A 20,915-nucleotide genomic window follows, 5' to 3' on the forward strand; every position below is an offset into this window, starting at 1 on the left:
ATATGATGAGACGATTAAACATTTATTTGGTTCCACTGGTTTCATAACGGCCCGTCCCGTTGAGGAAAGACATAACTCCAAAGTGGTCCGCGAAAAAAATGAATTTGACACCCCTGTTTTAGTTCCAATGTAATGGTCAAAGAAAGCGTGCTACGGTGTCCTAGCTGACCCAACCACAGGGAGCGGTGACTGACCTGGACCAAAGTTTGCCTCTCAGCCTTGGGCAGGTTCTTGGCCTGGCGGTCAGCCTCCTCCCACTCCTTCCTCACCTGCCGCCATGAGGAGAAAAGACTCAAGATCAACAATAAGACAAGTGTGACCATTTCCAGTCATCTTTGTGTGACACTCAGCATGCCAATCTTTAGGAATATGTATATTGTTGAAGATTGAATAAATATCTCAACTTTTTACTATGTTTAGTTTTGTTTCCAACACTGTGTGTATGTCATGTGGGTCTTTTCTTCTTTTAAGACGTTCATTTATGTATTGTATAATGAACGTCTTAAAAGATATTTAATAATATTTTTTGCCGACATTTTTTGGTCATTTTTTAAACTTGTATTTATGATTTAGGAATATGTATATTGTTGAAGACTGAATAAATATCTCAACTTTTTACTATATTTAGTTTTGTTTCCAACACTGTGTATGTTCATGTGGGTCTTTTCTTCTTTTAAGACGTTCATTTATGTATTGTTTTTTTAATATTTTTTGCTGACATTTTTTGGTCATTTTTTAAACTTGTATTTATGTTTTTATTGAATTCTCTTTTTCATAGTTCGTATCATTTTCTATTTTATTCTCTCTTTTCTGATTGAAGTTTGCATTATTTTGTAATATTTTTGTATTGTATTTTTTTCCTCAGACTTTAATTTTTTTTTTACCCCAATTATTTTTTGTTTTGAGACATTTTTTGTTTTGTATGTTTTGCCTCTTGCCAGGCATAACAGCTGAGCACTTTTGACGAACTCTCAAACTGCCTCTTTGAGTTTGAGTATTTTAGCAGGTGTGGTACATCCCCCGGCTCACCCTCTCCATGCGGTTGCGGTGCCTGATCTCTAGCTGCTCCTTGGCCTTCTGGAAGCGACTGTGCTCCTTGTCATCTGCTGGCGTCTCAAAGTAGATGTCCACGTCGTCGGCTGGCTGAGGTGTCGGGAGCGTGGCTGCCGAACCAAAATATCCGCCAAACCAATATTAACAAAAAATGGGATTGGAAATAAAGTGCAGTGACGTTCATTTATGTATTGTATAATGAACGTCTTAAAAGATATTTTTTAATATTTTTTGCTGACATTTTTTGGTCATTTTTTAAACTTGTATTTATGTTTTTAATTGTATTCTCTTTTTCATAGTTCGTATCATTTTCTATTTTATTCTCTCTTTTCTGATTGAAGTTTGCATTATTTTGTAATATTTTTGTATTGTATTTTTTTCCTCAGACTTTAATTTTTTTTTTACCCCAATTATTTTTTGTTTTGAGACATTTTTTGTTTTGTATGTTTTGCCTCTTGCCAGGCATAACAGCTGAGCACTTTTGACGAACTCTCAAACTGCCTCTTTGAGTTTGAGTATTTTAGCAGGTGTGGTACATCCGCCGGTGAGTTTGAGTATTTTAGCAGGTGTGGTACATCCCCCGGCTCACCCTCTCCATGCGGTTGCGGTGCCTGATCTCTAGCTGCTCCTTGGCCTTCTGGAAGCGACTGTGCTCCTTGTCATCTGCTGGCGTCTCAAAGTAGATGTCCACGTCGTCGGCTGGCTGAGGTGTCGGGAGCGTGGCTGCCGAACCAAAATATCCGCCAAACCAATATTAACAAAAAATGGGATTGGAAATAAAGTGCAGTGAACCCCTGCCTATTCATGCTTGGTGAATTAATTTTTTCGCGATTTTGTTTTTGGACACGATCTTTAGCTCTTTATACTGTACAGTGAACTAGGGCTGGGCAATTTTGTATAAAAATAAGCCTCCCAATTATTAACATGATTCTTCACTCATTTCAAACTGTACCACATATTACCCTCCCCAAAAACAACTTCAAATATAATTTTAAAGCCTTAGTGCAACTGACAAGCTGTCACTCACCGAGTCGCTTGCACACGGCCATGCAGTACTCCTCCGAGTCAAAGTTGTTGCGATTTCCCGCGCAGCCTCCGTAGATGAAGAGCACACACTTTCTCTGGCTCAGGTCGAAGTGCCAGCGGGGCATGGAGGCCCTGCAGGGCCCTGTCTCCGCCTCCAGGGTGCACACGGCTGCAGGGGGGCCCATCAATGGGAAGTCAGTAGTGGAAATACAACCTAATACTGTATGTACACTGCTTCTGGGGATTCTGCACTTGATTTGCTGTCCAGGAAGTATGCGCCGATTAATTCAAATTTTAATTGCACAATCATACCTACTTCCTGTCCGCAAGTGTGTATTGTGTAGCCACAGTATTTTGTGTGCACAGTATAATACACAATTTCATCAATTTTAATTTCAACTTTAGAATTCTGCCTAGCAATGAGGGGCTGCCCATGTCACATGACCAAGACAATTAATTGTCATTGGAAAAAAAAAAAGAAGAAGAACCTTTGACTTCTTGTAGAGTCTTGTCCTCGTCCTCACGGCTGTCCGACATTCTGCTGCTGTCTCGGTTGTGATCTTCATCGTTATCTGCCTCTTCATCCTCGTAGACATAGTGGTAATCCTCTTCATCTGCCTCATCCACGTCTTCCTCTGTGTCCTCCTCATCCAGCGGCTCCTCTTTCTGCGTGGGTTGCTCGACAGCCGGAGCCTCGCTACAATAAGGAGACAGAACAAATTATGCACAAAGTTAATAATTATATCACTGCAAAATTTTGAGAAAAAGAGGATGGTTCTAACTTAAGAGGCAAATATAACAAACAAACTAAAATTTGTTCACATAAACTACAGGGATGTTCTGCACCACTTAAACACAGAACTTGGAGGAGGCCAACACGAGGAGTAACTCATGGAACCTGTTCTCAAGGGCGTCCTCGTCTTCATCCAGCTTGGCCTCATCGATTTCCTCATCCTCCACGTCTTCCTCCTCCTCCTCATGCTCGGGGGCTGAATCGGCCGACTCCTCGGTGCGGGAAGGCGGGCAGCAGACGAACTCTGTGCCGTGGAACTTATCGGTGCCGCATGGGAGCAGCATGCCGTAGCTGTGCAGCACCGTCGAGCTTTTGGAGCATGCCTCAGGATGAAACGTGATGACAATCATTCAGCCGTACATTTTCAACCCAATAATGTCCAGGATTTGTTCAATTTTTTATTTCCTGGTCAAATACACAGGCGAGATGTGAAGCGTGGAAATGGCCTGCCAAGCCTAAACTCAGATTGCGCAATCCCTCACTAACTGGGTAAGAAGGCCAGTTTGTCTTTCTACATGTCTCAAACAATTTCAAGATGCATTCTTAGCATTCTCCATAGTCAAGCTAATATGCTTAATACAGTATTTGTTTTACATTGTTTTGCTGGTCACATAAAACCACAGAAAAAAGGGTGAGGTTAGACTGTACTCGAGCTCACCAAGTGGCTTTACAATTTAGGCAATTGCATGCACCCCAAAACATCTCCTAAAAAACGGATAACTGCACGTTCCTCCAATCTAAATTCAAGAGAAAATATTGTTTTGGTTCATTCAAGTGCTTAAAAACACATTAAAATGCTCAATCTACCATGATTATTTCGACTGCTCAAGCCTCCCTTCTCATGCAGTGGAGTAGTCTATCTTCTAATTGGGCACATGCAGACTTGATTCAAGAAGCCAAAACAAACTTGCTGGTGTAGTTGTGAGGAAAACGAAGAGGTAGTAAAAGTTTAATTCAGTAATTTAATGGCAAATATGCCATTAAATATATATATATATATCTGTTTGTCTCATACATTAGTAAATCTGACTCGAATGTCACAATAACACCAATGGACAATTTCGAGCAAGGGCGACCAACCAACCTAAATCGGTCGTCCCCTGTTCCAAACCACAGGTAAAGACGACTCCCCCAATCTGCACTACAACACTGGAGTCAAGTCATGTGATCTGTGTATCCCGTGTTACCTCCTTGGCCACGCCGTGCCACTGTTGGTGACTAGCGCACAGGTCCATTCGCTCCTTGTGGAAGAACTTGCACTTCTCTGGAACCAGCAGCACGTCACTCACAAACTCACCCACTGCAACATAACAAAAAAATCAATAAAATCTCGTTATTGCACACTTCCTCGGAGGCGCTGCTGACCAAAAAGTTCAGATTTTGAGGAGGATCAACCTCTCCGAAAGTAAAGATACCACATGAGGGTTAAGAATTGCATTTTACAATGTTGCAAGGTCGATTTGAATTTAATGAATTGTTCAGCCCATGTGTGGGTGTGTGCTTTTCTCTTCTCGACCTGCTTGTAAAAAATAGTGAGGGTGATTTAAGTGGGAATTTAGGCAGGACGAATAATTGTAGGACCAAAAGTGAGGTTCACGCAAACTGATAATCAGACTGATTTTAAGAAGAAGAGCTCTTGATGAAGCTCCAGTATGGCGTTGTGTATTTTGAGTGTACCTAATGTTTAGGCCCATGAGTAAGCAAGCAAGTATGCATGTCAACCGGGGCCATTACGAAGAAAATAATGGATAACAGTTGGAAAGCCACACGGTGGAGAAGCAGGAATAGAAGAGCTTCTGTTCAAGAGAGTTCGGAGACCAGACCAAAAAAAAACAAAAACAGAGAGTCTGGGAGGTTGAGTAACAAGGGAGGGGAGGGAGCACTCCGATAACAGCTCGTTTGGTGGTTCGTCCAGTGTGGAAGGCAGCGTTTTGGAAAATTAGGGGGTAGCATGGAAGGAGAGGAGGACGGGCGAGCTGCAAATTGCAGCGTGCTCTCGAGCTGCTGCTTATCCCTGCACTTCAGGCCTGACAAATTTGCTTCAGGTATATGTAGCAATTTTTATTGTATTCTCTTTTTCATAGCAATTTTCTGTAAAGACATGCCCCCCCCCAAAAAAAAGAAAAAAAAATCTGCATTGTTTTGTGTGATGTTTGAAATCTGAACAAATATTTCAGGCAAGTGAAACTAGTTTGGTGCCAGACGAATGACAATTTGGAGTCCACCGCCCATTTTTCGGGGAAATATGCTTCCAAAGTCAAACAAATAACTAACTCAAAACATGGTGATGAGTTTTAATATAAAACCTTGAAGACTAATCCATCCACCCATCCATTTTCTGAACCGCTTTATCCTCACGCATGCTGGAACTTATCACAGCTGTCTTCGGGCAGTAGGCGGGGGACACCCTGAACCAGTTGCCAGCCAATCGCAGGGCACACAGAAACGAACAATAATTCGCGCTCACACTCACACCTAGGGACAATTTAGAGTGTTCAATCAGCCTGTCATGCATGTTTTTGGAATGTGGGAGGAAACCGGAGTACCCAGAAAAAACCCACGCAGGCCGGGGGTAAACATGCAAACTCCACACAGGAAGGAAGGAGCCAGGATTGAACACACGACCTCTACACTGTGAGGTCAACGTGCTAACCACTAGACCACTGGGCCGGCCATTGAAGAATAATTCAAGCCCAAATTTCCAGTGAAACAGGTGTCACATTTTCTGCAAAACAGTGCCTTCAAAGGAAAACAAAATTTAGCTGTTCAACGCACCAACATAAATCTGGAAATCAAACTCTGAGGAATAATGCCAAATGGGTTGAAATTTGGGCATTAAAACCAAGTATCCTTTCAAAGTCAAACAAAACGGATCATCATGCTCATCATCATGCGTGACAGGAGCAAATCTCAGATGGAGTTCAAACAACACTTTCTGCAGAAGTGTGCCTCAAAAGGCAAACAAAAATCAAGGCAAGAGTGGCTTGGGAAAATGGTTAGCAAATTGGAATTCCATCCTCCTTTGTGGAACACTAGAGTTCACGGAGAGTTGCCTTTTGTATGCCGGCGTGAAATAGAATGACAAATGAATGGGCTCCTTCAGCATTAAATGTGCAGTTTGAGGCAATTAAATTAGCAGCTGCATGCACGCCGGATGACAGGCCGCAAAATGCTCTCTCCGGCGTTGAAGGGAACGAGCCCCTGAATAAAATAATCCCAGGCTGAATCACACAGACACGGCAGATTAGAGCCTGTGACTACAAATCAAAGTTGACAGCCAAACCGGAAGTTTGACTCATTTGGTTGGCTCAAAGATACTCAATTGCGTTCCACTACCTAATTAAGTCAACCTGAAAACTCATTTCATTGGTTGATCAAAATGTTTACTATTGTGCAGCAAATCACTGTGCTGCATCAATAATAATGTCATCATCATTGTACAAAACGTTGAACATTTTGGCCACGTTCTTTGCTTCAATGGACATTTGCTGTTCCTTCTCATTTGCGCGCCTTGGCGTGCCTCATACATTCAAACATACAAACGGATGTACACGGAGACGGTCAAAACACCTCAGTTAGCTGCAGGCACATTAGTTGTCAGTTTTCGCTAGCCGGTCAATGGTGTTTTGCATTGTTAAATTGAGCTAGTAGAGCTAGGCTGGGTTGTGTGGTTGTTTTAAATTCAGGTAGGCTTCTCTTTGTTTAGTTTGAAAGTAAATTTTAACTGCAAGTGGCAAAAATCAGATTGAAGTCTCTTTTTGAAGAACAGTTTTAAGGTGACTTGACGCCGCCACTAAACAGTGCTTGTTTGTCAAAATTTGGTCACAAATCAAAGCACAGAATCGGCCTGAGGAATTGTGGGAAATTCTTACATGGACTCTAGGGCTCAACGATTTGGGGAAATTTTGTAATTGTTACTTTTCTTCCAGTCGCTGATGGGTAGTGGTACCAGACTTGTGTGCGGGCAGCGTGGGATCGGTTCCACTCTGTGGATGTGGGTGTGAATGGTCGTTTGTCTCTATATGTGCTCTGCGAGTGACTGGCGACCAGTTCAAGGTGTAGTCTGCCTTCTGCCCTAAAACAGCTGGGATAGGCTCCAGCAACTCCCCGCGGCCCAGTTCAGGATAAGTGGTGTTGAAAATACATGGATGGATGGACTTTTCTTCCCTCAGTATTGCGATTTAATCCGAGTTTATTCTTTAAGTTCGTATTCCCATCTATTTTTTTAAACAATACATAAATCTGTATTTGAACTGCTGCTTTTCCACCACTGCTCATATTCACTTAAATAGCTTGTCTCCGGCTTTGGTTTGGATCTTTATCTGTCGGCAAGTGGAAAAATTCAGCCTGAAATTGTCTTCATCTGTATTCTGAGTTTAGCCTGTCTCCAGTCGTGATGTTTGCTGTATGAACATTAAAAAAAAAAAAAAAAAAAAAATCATTCGCCTTCACCCGCTGCCAAGAATGCTCATGAATTGTTGCCATTTTCACAGTCCGGCGCAAACACTAATGGATTTTTTCAATCACGGACAGCGAGCCGGCGGCACGACTCAAACAGTAAAAAAGGCTTCCGGCCTGAGTAAGAGTGGCAGAAAGATGGTGCAGCACAGGAGGACTTGGTTTGATGTTATTTTTCCTTCATCTTTTTTTCCCTCCCAAGCTCACTTGTGATTGTGTTTGCGATTCTCGCCAGTCGCCAGTCAGGCGTGTGTTGTCTTGTTCCAAATTGCATCCAGAAACGAGGACAGTTACGTGACATGGCATTCAGTTCAAAATATTCACAGCGCTTTTACTTTTTCCACATTTTGTTATATTACAGCCTTATTCCAAAACAAATGTAATCAATTTTGGAATCAGGCTGTAACATAAAATATGAAGAAAGTAAAATGTGAAAAAAACTGCACGCAGCACAAGACTGTTTTCCGTTGTGTTTTTAGTCCGAGAAAAATATATATTATTCTAGTTTAGTCCAGTCCTATAAGCTTCACGCTGGCTCCCAGTCAGCTGAAGAATAGATTTTTTAAATTATGCTTCTCGTCTATAAATCACTGAATGGTTTGGGTCTTGAATGCCTTACTTTTAAAATGTTGTAAATGTTTTTAAGGTTGGACATGGATGTTTATAAATGTTGTCATTTAAGTTTTAGGAATTTTAGTCAGATACTTTTGTTTTCTTGGCCTTGCCTCTGAATGTCCTTGAACTGTTGTTTGTAAATGCTTTTAGTTGTCTCTTTGCAGTTAGCACATTGAGTAACCATGCACCTTATGTAGGTAATGTGCATAAAAAAAAAAATAAAAAAAAAAGCTGCCTCACCTTGACACTCTCTTAATATCAAAACTTTTTCATCAAATGAAAATATGAGTTGATTCTCATGGTATTACAACTTTCCCCTCAAAAACATAGATAACTATTTTTTTATGTTGAGAAATAAGAATATTCATGTTGGAGAAATGCTGTTTCCTTTGAAAATAATTCTGACTTGTCTTTTTTTTCAATTATACTAGGAATATTTAAAAAATAATTATCGAAAGACTGCCGGTTTTCACACACAAAAAAGTTTTTTTTTAACCTATTTAATTAAGTCTGTTTTTCATCAGAACAAATAATATTCTGGTAATATTACGACTTTTTTCTTGCAACATTATTTTAACTAAACAAAAAAAAAGACAATTTTCCATGTGAAATGTATCTTGTTTGTAAAAAATAGAACTCTTATTTTAATATTACAAGTTCTTTCCTGTAAATTATACAAGTCATTAAAATGTGTCCTTTTCTATAAAAAGTAGTTACCGGTAATTTTTGCAATATGCCTCTAAATTTTCATTATTTTTATTATTATTATTATCGCAACAATTTGTCTCATCAGACCCCTGCCTGCCACATAAATGGTTTTTAGACTTTTTGATAACCATCGCTCAGATGTTTTATTTGTTTCTCTCACTGCATGGTGACTGGATTTAAACCTTTTGCGTGCGACAGAGGGCCATGCCAAAGGTTTCCCACCCCCGCAAAACGGAGTGGGGCCAGGAGGGAGTATGCTGCAGCAGACCTTCTGCTTGCTGACCCTGCACGTCAATAGGAGTTTATGGTCTCGGGTTGAGCCGGAAGGGAGAAAAAAAAAAATCAGATCGTGTTTTATTGCATAACAAGCCTCCTCGCCAATAATAAATAACGGCTGCGGCCCTGGAGGCATCCACTGTGACAGACGGAAGCAGTCTGCTGCACCGGGCTAACATTAGTCACCTCACATCCAAGTTCAATATTGCGCCAGAGACAGATTAGAAGATCTCTCACACAGACACAAACACACTGACATACACACACAAAGGACAGTGAGGACACTTGAGATGAGCACTTACCGAGCTATTCGGAAGGCATCGTGATGATTTATTTTTTCCGATGACTTTACTCTCACAATGATAAAACAAGGGGTGGGCGATATGGGCAAAATAAATAAATAAATAAATAAAATCTCGATATACCTGTATGTTTTCAAAAAAAATTGGATAACGATAATTTGGTGATAGTCTACTGAAATACTGTGAATTTGCTTCACAGAACAATTATAGATCAACAGTGGTTCTGAACAACAGCTCTTGTTTAGATTTTAAATTGCTTCATACATCTTCTGTAAAACACCGTACAACGATATTCCACGGCAATATTTAACAATGTTCAACTTTGACAGATGCCCAAGCTAGATAGAGCGTTTCCATTGTTTTTGTGAATATTTCTGACAATTTACTTCATTCAGTTGCTCCTTTGAGATATTAGCAAAGCTTCACTACCACTTCCAACCAACTACTACAGCAGTCAGAATAAAGGGGAAAAAAAACATCTTTCGTTTGATATATTGTCATTTGTGCCATGGGCGCTGAAATATGACATTTGTGGACGGTCCTGAACACGGCAATAGAAATACGGCTGTGATATAGTTACTAATGTAGCTAAAATGCAGCGTCTAAGTACTGAATATTAAGCGAATATCAAACATCCGGCAAATTTTTACCCGCTTGCAAAAAGCAAGGTATGTGACAGTGGCGTTAGTGATGTGTCGCAATGTTTATTTGCTTTGTCGGCAGTACAGTACGGGTTCGCTCAACTTGGCGAGGGTTTCATGCGTGTGTTGCTCAGCTTTAAGCAGTAGTCGTGTTTGTGAAGTTGCAAAGTCACGTGATCCTCCATTTGGTTTGAGTGAATTGCTCTTCACGGTTTATCTTTTTTCAGCACATCCCAAAATGTTTTTTTTTTGAACCGACATCAGTTTTGTCAAATCATTTCCAGCCTTGAGACATGGACTCGTGCATCTTTGAAAAAAATGTTGTGCTCCCTCGGCTGTTGCCGCCAATTCATGTGACTGAATCCTGCCCGCTGTTTCACACAATGAAGACTTTGTACAAATCTGTCTTTGAGACACTATGAATACTCAAAATGTAAAATTGCGCATTGTGAAAGCAACTTTGATTTCATATCGAGGACGATGTAGTGTATGTGTTGATTCTAGTAATTAAAAATAATGCAACTGTATTCTTCAAGCTATTTTTAGGTAAGTATCGCATTTGACTCTCACTTCATCCGCCCCGTTGCATCGAAAGCGACTGTCGCGAGGACCCGTGAGATGAGCGAGCGCTTACCGAGGCATTTGTAAGGCACCACAGTGTGGCCGTGCCCCTTGCACACCTTCTTCTCCTTCTTGCACCAGTTGTCGATGTGCAGTGGCTGGTTGGCCTCCACCACATTGGTGATCTGGAGCTCAGGATACATCTGCGAAAAACACAGTGGTAGTCAATAATCACAGAGGGGGATGGGGGATAGTGTGAGTGGATTTTCAAGAGAAGGGGGGATTAAATCATTCTATAAAACAGCGACATTTTGCCAAGAAAAAAAGTCATTTAAGATGAGACAAAGTTGTAAAAAAAAAAAAAAAAAAAGGCATACATTTTTTTGATGTGAAAAACTGCATATTTTCAAGATAAAAATCTATAAGAAAACAGGATTCAACAAGTTGTTTTTTTCTTGATAAAAGTCAGATTTTTTTTTTTTCAAGAAAAGTTTTAATACCATATGAATAGTCATATTTTTTCAAGGAAAAAAAGTCGTGTGAAAAACAATTGACAAAAAAGTCAATATTGTGAGACCAAATAAGTGGGTTTATTTTTTTTCATTTTGAATTTTACAAGAGTCAATTTCAAGATGCTTTGAGAAGTTTCATCTCGGTTGGTTTTGAGCTTTAGAAAATGGTGACTTACCTCCTGACAGTAATGCAACACGGCCTCCTTGGTACCTACGCAGCTCTTGGTTCCGGATGGATCAGGTTCCCAGCGGCCCGTCTGGATGTTGACATGCATGTTGAGCTTGCCGCAGAACATGGCCACCTGCGGCTCGGACATGGCAAACCCGGTGCCTGCGTTGGCTGCCAGCGCCTACAAGATATATATGTAGATTTAAAAAAAGGCCAATTAACCAAAATGGCAGTCTTTCAGAAGCACTGAACTACATTGACAACATGAATTTGAATATTTGTCTTTGTTTGGCAGCTTTCTCTTTGTTGTATTGCTTCAAGTGCATGTATGGGGATGTTGTATGTTTTTCCGCCCAATCAGACGTCAGCCTCTATGTGTTGCCAGGTCAATCTAATCTGTCCAGAACCTTGAGATTCAGTAGTATTGGCCCATGTCCCTTTAGCTATATTAGCAATGGGATGTAACTTCATGGGTGCATCGATATGGATTTCTTTTTTTTTTTGAGGGCGATGCCTTTTCCTACATTGGTCAGAATAAAATTTAGGTAACTGGGTAATCAGACGATTAATCAAAAATATAAATATAGCGCATAATATAATTTCTTTACGGTCCCTTACTGCTTATGTGAAAGACGTCAATTACAAGCAGTTGACTGTTTTACATTGTTCTAATGTATTTCATTTTTAAAATACTTTGTAATAATTTATATTTGAAAAGGACTTGGGCAAATATGCTATTAGGCATCTTAACTGTTCTAAGTGGTCCTGATGATGTACTCTACAAGGCACAGTATGTGTTGTTGTATTGCATCTTGTATTGTATTGGTTGTTTCTGCAATTGCAACATGATGGCGGTGGTATGAAGTCAAGTACGTAAGTCCCCACTGAAAGGAGAGGTGTCAAACGCACAGCTAGCCACTGGAAGTCAGGGAGAGTTACGTTTGGATTCGTGCGCAAGGTTTTGGTCTGGTGGGAGCAAAGTGCGCTCTGTCACGCTTCAACAACAGGAACGTTTCATTCCTGATCCTCAGGTGGATCATTCACTCCCCTGCTAGGTTCACTACAGACTGTGGCCACAAGTATATTTATAGACACTTAGGAAGCACATAATGTTGGTCGAATGGTATGGGTGCCTGCCTTACTGTTCTGAGGCTCTGGGTTTGTGAGTTTTCCACCCAGATCTTAAAAACATGTTCATCGGAGACTATACATTGTCCCATTGGTATGAATAGAAGTGCAAATGTTTGTCTATTGGGCAAAGTGGTTACTTGATTTATATTGGATATCTCTTGGAAAAAATTTAAAAATATTGGGACTTTATTGTGAAAATAGGAGTGATGCCTAAATAGGGACCATATCATTATTTCCTTGACTATTATGTTTTCCTCCCCCCCACCCCCGCCACGTGTGCCAATGACAAGTGCAGACCACCGCAGAGGTGCAACAAAGTAAGTGCTGCGTAATCAATGGCCGAATGGCTGGCTGGCTGGCCGGCTGGCCTGCGTGATGAGCTGCAGAATTGTCGACTCTGCTAAGATACACACACACACACACACACACACACACACACACACACACACACACCCACCCCCACCCACCCTCGAGCCTCTCTCTCTCTCTCTCACACACACACACACACACACACACACACACACACACACACACACACACACACGCACGCGCACACACGCACACATCCTCATTCGCTCACCAGAGGATGCGACAGGCATTTTGGGGACGAGCACTAATGCGATTTAAAATGCAGGAATCTGAGGAATCAAATATATTTGAAAACATACACAAATTGCAAGCATACAGCATATAGAAACATACCGTTTGTATTGTGGTATCTGTGTATTGTTTGTTTCTTTCAGAAATGGGGCCTGGTGGCGTGGCGTGAGAATCTGGGCATGAGCTGTGGCCGTGAGTGTTTTCATTTTGTCGTTTGACTGTTTCTCCTGTTAAATAAACTGCTGGCAAGTGCGTCAGTGACTGTGGCTCTCCACGTGAGGGCATTACATTAAGTAAGCATACTAAGGCTGCAACGCAGTTATTGTAATATTAAACTATTGTTTTGATTAATTAATTAATCCGATTTGTTTAATACCAGGATATTATTTAAAATCAACACTACAGAAAAACAAATACTAATATATTAGGAGCTTCATTTACACTAAAAATGAAGCTCCTCAACTCACTACAGCACCATGATGTTACCGAATGATGGCAAAGCAATCCTATTGTTTGGCCTGTGCAAAAAAAAACAAAAAACAAAAAAAAAACACAAAAAAAACAACAAACAAACAAACAAAAAAAAACCCCCCAACAACAACAGCCAAATGGTGAGTTTTTTAGCAATTAATGCAGGATAGGTTCTCCCCAAAAATGTGAGCGTAGGCACCTTTGTGAAGGGCAAACTGCAATTTCTGTTGTCATGCTCCAACTCAATCACCTCTGAATAGAAACCTTATCGACAAATTGTCAAATTATTATCTCCAGAATACAAATAACGCATCTTTGCTCATCTAGCTTTACCAGTGACACATGGTGACAAGTAGAACAATAAAATATTCTTCCACTAGATGGCAGAAAATACAATAAACCTGTTGCCATTCATACAACACAATAATTGGGTTGTGTTCAGTGAAACAGTCTCACATTTCACAGCGGAATCCTGAGTGAATATTTTTTTTTTGATTTTTTTTTGTGCATGTCGTATAAAGGCAAACGGGATTCCACGTGTCCATTAACAGGTCAAAAGGGTTCGGTAGATGGCTCTTGGCACTAATTAACATCATGGAACATGTGGGACAAAGACAGGAGGCAAAGGTCATACTAAAGTGAAATTAATACGTTTAACCAGTAACACCCTGTGTGTAAACAGTGTTGTTATCGTGACATCTTGGGAACATTCCTGAAATACCCACACTGTTCGCTACTTTTTACAGACAGAATTGATTCCACAATTCTACATCCAGCCTTCTTGTGTGGAGTTTGCATGTTCTCCCCGTGCCTGCGTGGGTTTTATCCGGATGCTCCCGTTTCCACCCACATTCCAAAAACATGCGTGGCAGCTTCATGGAACATGGACTACTAAACTAATCACGAAATTGAAATGAACAAATCTCAGTTCCTCGGAAATACTCAATTCACAGACATTACAATACATTGTTGGTGCTTTCCAAATTACAATGATTCCAAACTGCAGATAGTAACGTCGCCTTGAGACGCAAGCTTCATGTTTACGCCATCCACTAGTTACAGAAGGCCCATTTCTGTGGGAGACATTAGTGTTCAGGAGTAACTGTGTTTATTGCTTATCCACAGACACCCTCTGCATTTGATATTCTATTGCAGAGGTCCTCAACCTTTTTTGCCCCGCGGACCGGTTTAATGTCAGACAATATTTTCAGGGAGCGGCCTTTAAGGCTGGATAGATACAACAATATAATATGATATGACCTGCATGAAAAGTGTAGTATTTTCGAAACATAATAATAAACACGAATCATGACACGAGGGACGTCCTATCTGGCTGCAACATTCTCTGGTCGCTATGGTAACGTTTAAACGTGCCTTCAAAATAAGATACACCGTAAATAAAAAGTGCATGAAAAATACGACTCACCATCGCCGCTTACTATGCTGAGTAGGCTTGGTGCATGTGAATCTCCCATTGAGATAAAGCCATATTTGAAAGAGGACTCCTGATACTGTCTATTAAATGTAGCCTTCTCTTTATTGAAATTCGGAGGCTCCTCTTCTGTCTCCTAGCTGGGCCTTTACCCCCTTCTTGAAAAAAACATTTCAAAGACGTTTGTTTTTTATGCGGGAACCTATCACGTGACCGAGAAGTGCGCATTCACCTGCGTCAAAAGTGACATACTGTAGTTTGATATAACCGATAATTTTTCAAAATAAAACATCTTTCAGATTCCGAAAAGGAATCAAACTGAAGGAATGTAAGTTATTTATTCTTTCTGTGCGGCCCGGCACCAAATGACCTGCGGACCGGTACCGGTCCGGCGGTAGAGGACCCCTGTTCTATTGCATCTCAATGATGTCTCCAGATGGATGGTAAAGAACATCAAGTTGTGCAAAAAGTATTGAAACTTTGAGGGAAAATAAAAGTAAAGGTTCTGGTGCATGTCAGGTTATTCCAGAAATTCCCCCCTAATGTGGAGCCACTCGTTTAGGATTGTGCTTGTAGTTGGCGGTGGGTGGTGTGCAACATTTTTCCTAGACAAGATTGTAACAACACAAGTCACCTGCTACACAAGCACCTGGGTTGGATCCAAATAAGATAATCCAGTTTTGTGTTTGAGCGTGTGTGTTTGAGAGCGAGAGATAGCCGACACACACAAACACATCGCAGGGCCCGTTGGGATGCACAATGACATAACGCCAAATCAAACACGGCATACACCCATCCTGGGAGGAAGTAAACAGGAAACAAAAATGGACGGTCAAAGTATCTGTGGACTTTGTGTACTGTGTGTGTGCTTTCCAAAACATCGGGCCTGGCATCCCATGACAAAATGGCCGCACCTCTCGGATTGTCTCGATTTAAGACTTTTCCCAGAATGCTTATGGGCCATGTGACTGCAGAGAAATGCCTGGTATGGTGAAATCCACCTAATCCTTCCCTGTGGTGACTCGATGCCTAAGTAGGATCGTCGGGTGTGAAACCACACCCACACCCACATGTATTCACACTCACACTCACTCACTCAGTACCACATGGCTCCCCACACACCCACACACACAGACATGCATGCATGCACGCACACTAGGGTGGTCCACATTTTCATGGCAAAAAAAAAAGTTTGTCGGATTCGTCGGGCCGGGTCGGAATTCTTGTCGATACTATGGTACAAGGTTCTGTGCAAAATTTCATTCCGATCTGATGATATTTTCCCGTCCCGCAAAGCGGCCAAAGTTTCCACCATAACAACTGGTCTCAATAGGGTGAACATGTGTATTTTAACCGTGTATTTTGCCATGCGTGACACTGGCTGGGCTGAATGTTGCCCGAACGATCACCTCCTGACTAACTAACCATTCCATCGCTGCTCTCAGCAGCCGGAGACAAACTCAAACGCACGCCTAACACACAACGGTCACCTACTGGCGAGCTAATATCTTTCAATTGAAGTCGAGAATCGCCGGAATTCTTACTGGACGCTGAGCTGAGGACGCTTTTCGACATCGAAAAAAAAAAAAAAAAAAAGAGCACGAGGATCGGCAGTTCCTGCTGGGCCAGGAGAAGCGTTGCGTATTGCGTTAGTCGTGGCTGTGCCTGCGTTCAGCATGGCCGCTGCAACTGCAAGACGCTCACGCTCAGCCACCGAAGTGTGGCTTGTTGGGCAGCCCGAAGCTCACCACGGCTCGTCGGCGCGCTCGTCACCTACGGGTGGTGAACGACTTTGCGGAGAGGGGCGTCGCCCTCATCAGCGCGTTCTGCGGCGCCATTACGCGCGACGAGGAACAGCGACAGCACCTTCTGCAGGTCGTGGAGCGACACCGGGCGTTGCACCCGTGCGCGAAGTAGGCATGGGATGGCACGCACGGCGGATTTCGTTTTTTTTTTGCGGTCTAACAGTGTCACTAGTGTTGATGGACATTATAGACAGATGGACAGATAGACAGATGGACCAGTTAACATGGACCAACAATCTCACCAGTGTTGAAGGATAACCACGGTTGCCTTTTTTGCAATACATGCGTTCCTGTCTTCCGTCTTTGAATTATTGCAAGTGCGAACTGAGCAAAACAAAATCCTTACTGTACGGGAGAAACCGTACTACCATTCAGCCCCGTAAGATTCTTTCCATAGGGGAAACTTTGGTCGCTCTGCGGGACGGGATAAAATTATCCGATCGGAATAAAATTTTGCACACATCCTTGTGTCATAGTATCGACAAGATTTCCGACCCGGCCCGACGAATCCGACAAACTTTTCCAAAATGGACCACCCTAACGCACACGCATAAACACACTCATTTTAGCCGTCAAATTACATAACTTTCGCCCAATTTTGAGCTGACAGCCGTGTCACAGACAAAACGTAGCTGATTTTGAGTTGTCTTGAGGCGTCATAGCCCGTGTCGTGTGACATACTCAATGAAAGGCTGCCGTGTCAGAATTTTTGTTTGCCTTGCCGCAGTATGACGTGTCCAACGTCATCCTCCGATTAGATTGGTTCTTCGGCATTGACCAATAAGAAAAATGTGCCCTCCGACAGCACATAAGACGAGAGACTGGAAGCGTCGCACACAATCAAATGCAATGAACGGTATTTAAAAAGTGACTTCAACAAAAGGAGAAATATTGGAACGGATACACTGCATTTCAACTCATGCAACGTTTGCTAACTGCAATGCCAATAGCTGATTTGTGTCATTAAACAAATTCTTTTCGTAAAATAGACAGCCCATACCGCCCTCTCCCCACCATCCATGGGTCCATACTCTTTTCCTTTTTTCTGTTAAAAAAAAAATTATTGTGATTATTATTACTGCCCTTTTCTGAACAAACATTGCACTTGCACATAATGCCTTCGTCGACATGACTTTGGCAGCTGCTTGTCAGCTGCGCCGATGGACTGAATTTTGACGGAAGCACGCGACGATGGGACGGGGTCTGGTCGGTGACGGACTTGTAGTGAGATATCTTGCCCGGTCCAAGACACGGAATGATATTTATCGGGTAGTCTGACAACACAACCATCGTGAACGACAAAAAAAATCATTTAGATTGAGAAGGCCATTACTCAATCACCCCCAAACCCCTCACACAAACAAACACACACACTCACACACACAGACACTCCCTCTCGCGCCTTCGCTCACTCACTCACACTCCACTCCCCCACAAGCATGCACGCACACACACACACACACACACACACACACACACACACACACACACACACACACACACACACACTGACGTGATTCACTGAGACAGTGAAGCCGTGGGAAGGCCGAGACCTGAGACACTACACAAACATCACTTGGACACCAGGACAGGGTGGAAGGGCGCTATTCAACGACACCCACCCTCATACCTATAACCACACACGCGCGCGCGCACACACACACACACACACACACACACACACACACACACACACACACACACACACACACACACACGAGGCAAGCCCTTCCCCGTGTCAAAGGGTGGACAGTAAACACAGAGTCATAAAAGGACAAAAAAAGACGCGTCATGCTCTGAATCCGAAGGGCAAAGCCTGGCTGGAATGCAAATAAGCTTCCTCGTCCCACTGAAACACTCTTTTGTCCTCACGGCCACTGGACACTGACTGCGACCACAACAAAAAGTGGGGATGACGTTTCGTTCCTAGCTACGCGCAAGCATTCCTGACCCAAATATGCAAGCTGTACAGACACAAATCAATCAATGGTGATTTTTTTTCTCCCTCTCAGTATTGCGAATGCATTTTAACATGTCATTGTTTTTTTCAATGTATTGTTCCCATGTTTTTTTTTTGTTTTTTTTTTTTTTAACAAAGACAAGCGCTAAAAATTAACCTGTGTTACAATAGATCACCAATTTATTACACTTAGTAACACAAATGTTTTGGTGCGGAGTAGGGTGGTCCATTTTGGAAAAGTTTGTCGGATTCGTCGGGCCGGGTCGGAAATCTTGTCGATACTATGACACAAGGATGTGTGCAAAATTTTATTCCGATCGGATAATTTTATCCCGTCCCGCAGAGCGACCAAAGTTTCCCCTATGGAAAGAATGTTACGGGGCTGAATGGTAGTACGGTTTCTCCCGTACAGTAAGGATTTTGTTTTGCTCAGTTCGCACTTGCAATAATTCAAAGACGGAAGACAGGAACGCATGTATTGCAAAAAAGGCAACCGTGGTTATCCTTCAACACTGGTGAGATTGTTGGTCCATGTTAACTGGTCCATCTGTCTATCTGTCCATCTGTCTATAATGTCCATCAACACTAGTGACACTGTTAGACCGCAAAAAAAAACGAAATCCGCCGTGCGTGCCATCCCATGCCTACTTCGCGCACGGGTGCAACGCCCGGTGTCGCTCCACGACCTGCAGAAGGTGCTGTCGCTGTTCCTCGTCGCGCGTGATGGCGCCGCAGAACGCGCTGATGAGGGCGACGCCCCTCTCCGCAAAGTCGTTCACCACCCGTAGGTGACGAGCGCGCCGACGAGCAGTGGTGAAGGCGTCCTCAGCTCAGCGTCCAGTAAGAATGCCGGCGATTCTCGACTTCAATTGAAAGATATTAGCTCGCCAGTAGGTGACCGTTGTGTGTTCGGCGTGCGTTTGAGTTTGTCTCCGGCTGCTGAGAGCAGCGATGGAATGGTTAGTTAGTCAGGAGGTGATCGTTCGGGCAACATTCAGCCCAGCCAGTGTCACGCATGGCAAACAGGGCACGGTTAAAATACACATGTTCACCCTATTGAGACCAGTTGTTATGGTGGAAACTTTGGCCGCTTTGCGGGACGGGAAAATATCATCAGATCGGAATGAAATTTTGCACAGAACCTTGTACCATAGTATCGACAAGAATTCCGACCCGGCCCGACGAATCCGACAAACTTTTTTTTTTGCCATGAAAATGTGGACCACCCTAGTGCGGAGCCTTATTTCAGCCTTTGGGATTTTCAATTTGCATTTTAATATATTGCAATGTGGATTTGATTTCGAAATTAGTTGTTCCGCCCTAGTTTGAAGCCATGCTAAAGGTTTCAAATTAGAGTATTGATTCTTGGTTAAGGTTTCGTCAGGCTTTTAAATTAGGATTTCAAGCATGCTTCAGGTTGCAATAGGGCTTCAAGACTGGGCTAAGGTTTCAAATGTGACTTTCAAAAAATGGTGGAGATTTCAAAGAAGGGTTTCAATTCAGGGTCAAGGGTCCAAAGAGGGATTTTCAGATGAAGTTAAGGTTTTAAAGTAGGGCTTCAAGGCATGGATAGGCTTTCAAATTAGGGTTTTTAAACCTGGGTTGGAGGTTTCGAGCCTTGGTTAGAAGTTTAAATTTGGGGTTAAGAAACTTGGTTAGTCTTTTAAAAGAGGGTTTCAAGCCACGGTTAGGGTTTTAAGGTAGGGTTCTGATTCTGGGTTAGGGTTTCAAACCACGGTTTTAATCATGGGTTCGAGGTTCCACACCTTGGTTCAGGTCCCAAATTAAGCCAAGGTTATGGTTTCCATGTAAGGTTTCAACCCTGCATTGAGGTTTCAAATGAATGTTTCAAGCTTTGGTTAGAGTTTTAAATTTAGGTTTCAAGCCTGGCTTTGAATGTTAAACTAGGTTTAGGGTTTCAAAGTCGGGTTTCTAGCCTATGCCATGATCGAACGTGTTTCTAATTTCTTCTGTTTGTGTTGCACGTCGAATCAAAGACAAAGCCCAGCGAGAGACGACCGCCATGATTACAATTGGTGGCGGACGCGGCAACCATTCCAGTTGGCATGCCTGGCTCCGTCTCCCTCGACCTAGCTAAAGGAGCCCAATGACTCCTCAAATAGCCTGTTGCCACGGAAACCAGCACAAAAGCATCCCAGCTATTCACACAAGCTGGAGGGAAAACAACCCTAGGCATGAAAATCTTACTTTCAAACACTACGCCCGGTTTGACACATTAATTTCAAAACCTAATTGTAAAGCCTAAACTGTATTTGAAACAGTATTTTCTTCTCACCCCATCCAAACAACACTGAGCGATTACATAAGAGATTAACGATTTCTACAAGAAGGCCAAAAAGTTGAGTTGCTTTTTTTTTGGGGGGGGGGGGGGGGGGGGGGGC

At 42.5% G+C, this 20,915-nt stretch overlaps 1 protein-coding gene across 1 annotated transcript in view; it reads right to left on the minus strand.

The window, feature by feature from the left end:
- The window catches only part of aplp2 (amyloid beta (A4) precursor-like protein 2), a 62,318-nt gene that overhangs the window by 22,439 nt on the left and 18,964 nt on the right, over positions 1 to 20,915 (minus strand). The window contains exons 2-10 of the mRNA XM_019861189.1: positions 11,122 to 11,295; positions 10,507 to 10,636; positions 4,060 to 4,172; positions 2,978 to 3,195; positions 2,568 to 2,776; positions 2,081 to 2,248; positions 1,618 to 1,776; positions 1,030 to 1,163; positions 195 to 269 (exon numbers count right to left, since the gene is read on the minus strand). Of these exons, the coding sequence (XP_019716748.1) occupies positions 195 to 269; positions 1,030 to 1,163; positions 1,618 to 1,776; positions 2,081 to 2,248; positions 2,568 to 2,776; positions 2,978 to 3,195; positions 4,060 to 4,172; positions 10,507 to 10,636; positions 11,122 to 11,295 (1,380 nt within the window). The remainder of the gene's footprint in view (positions 1 to 194; positions 270 to 1,029; positions 1,164 to 1,617; positions 1,777 to 2,080; positions 2,249 to 2,567; positions 2,777 to 2,977; positions 3,196 to 4,059; positions 4,173 to 10,506; positions 10,637 to 11,121; positions 11,296 to 20,915) is intronic.

The sequence above is a fragment of the Hippocampus comes genome, unplaced genomic scaffold (genome assembly GCF_001891065.2).
Source record: "Hippocampus comes isolate QL1 unplaced genomic scaffold, H_comes_QL1_v1.1 scaffold122, whole genome shotgun sequence".
NCBI lineage: Eukaryota > Metazoa > Chordata > Actinopteri > Syngnathiformes > Syngnathidae > Hippocampus > Hippocampus comes.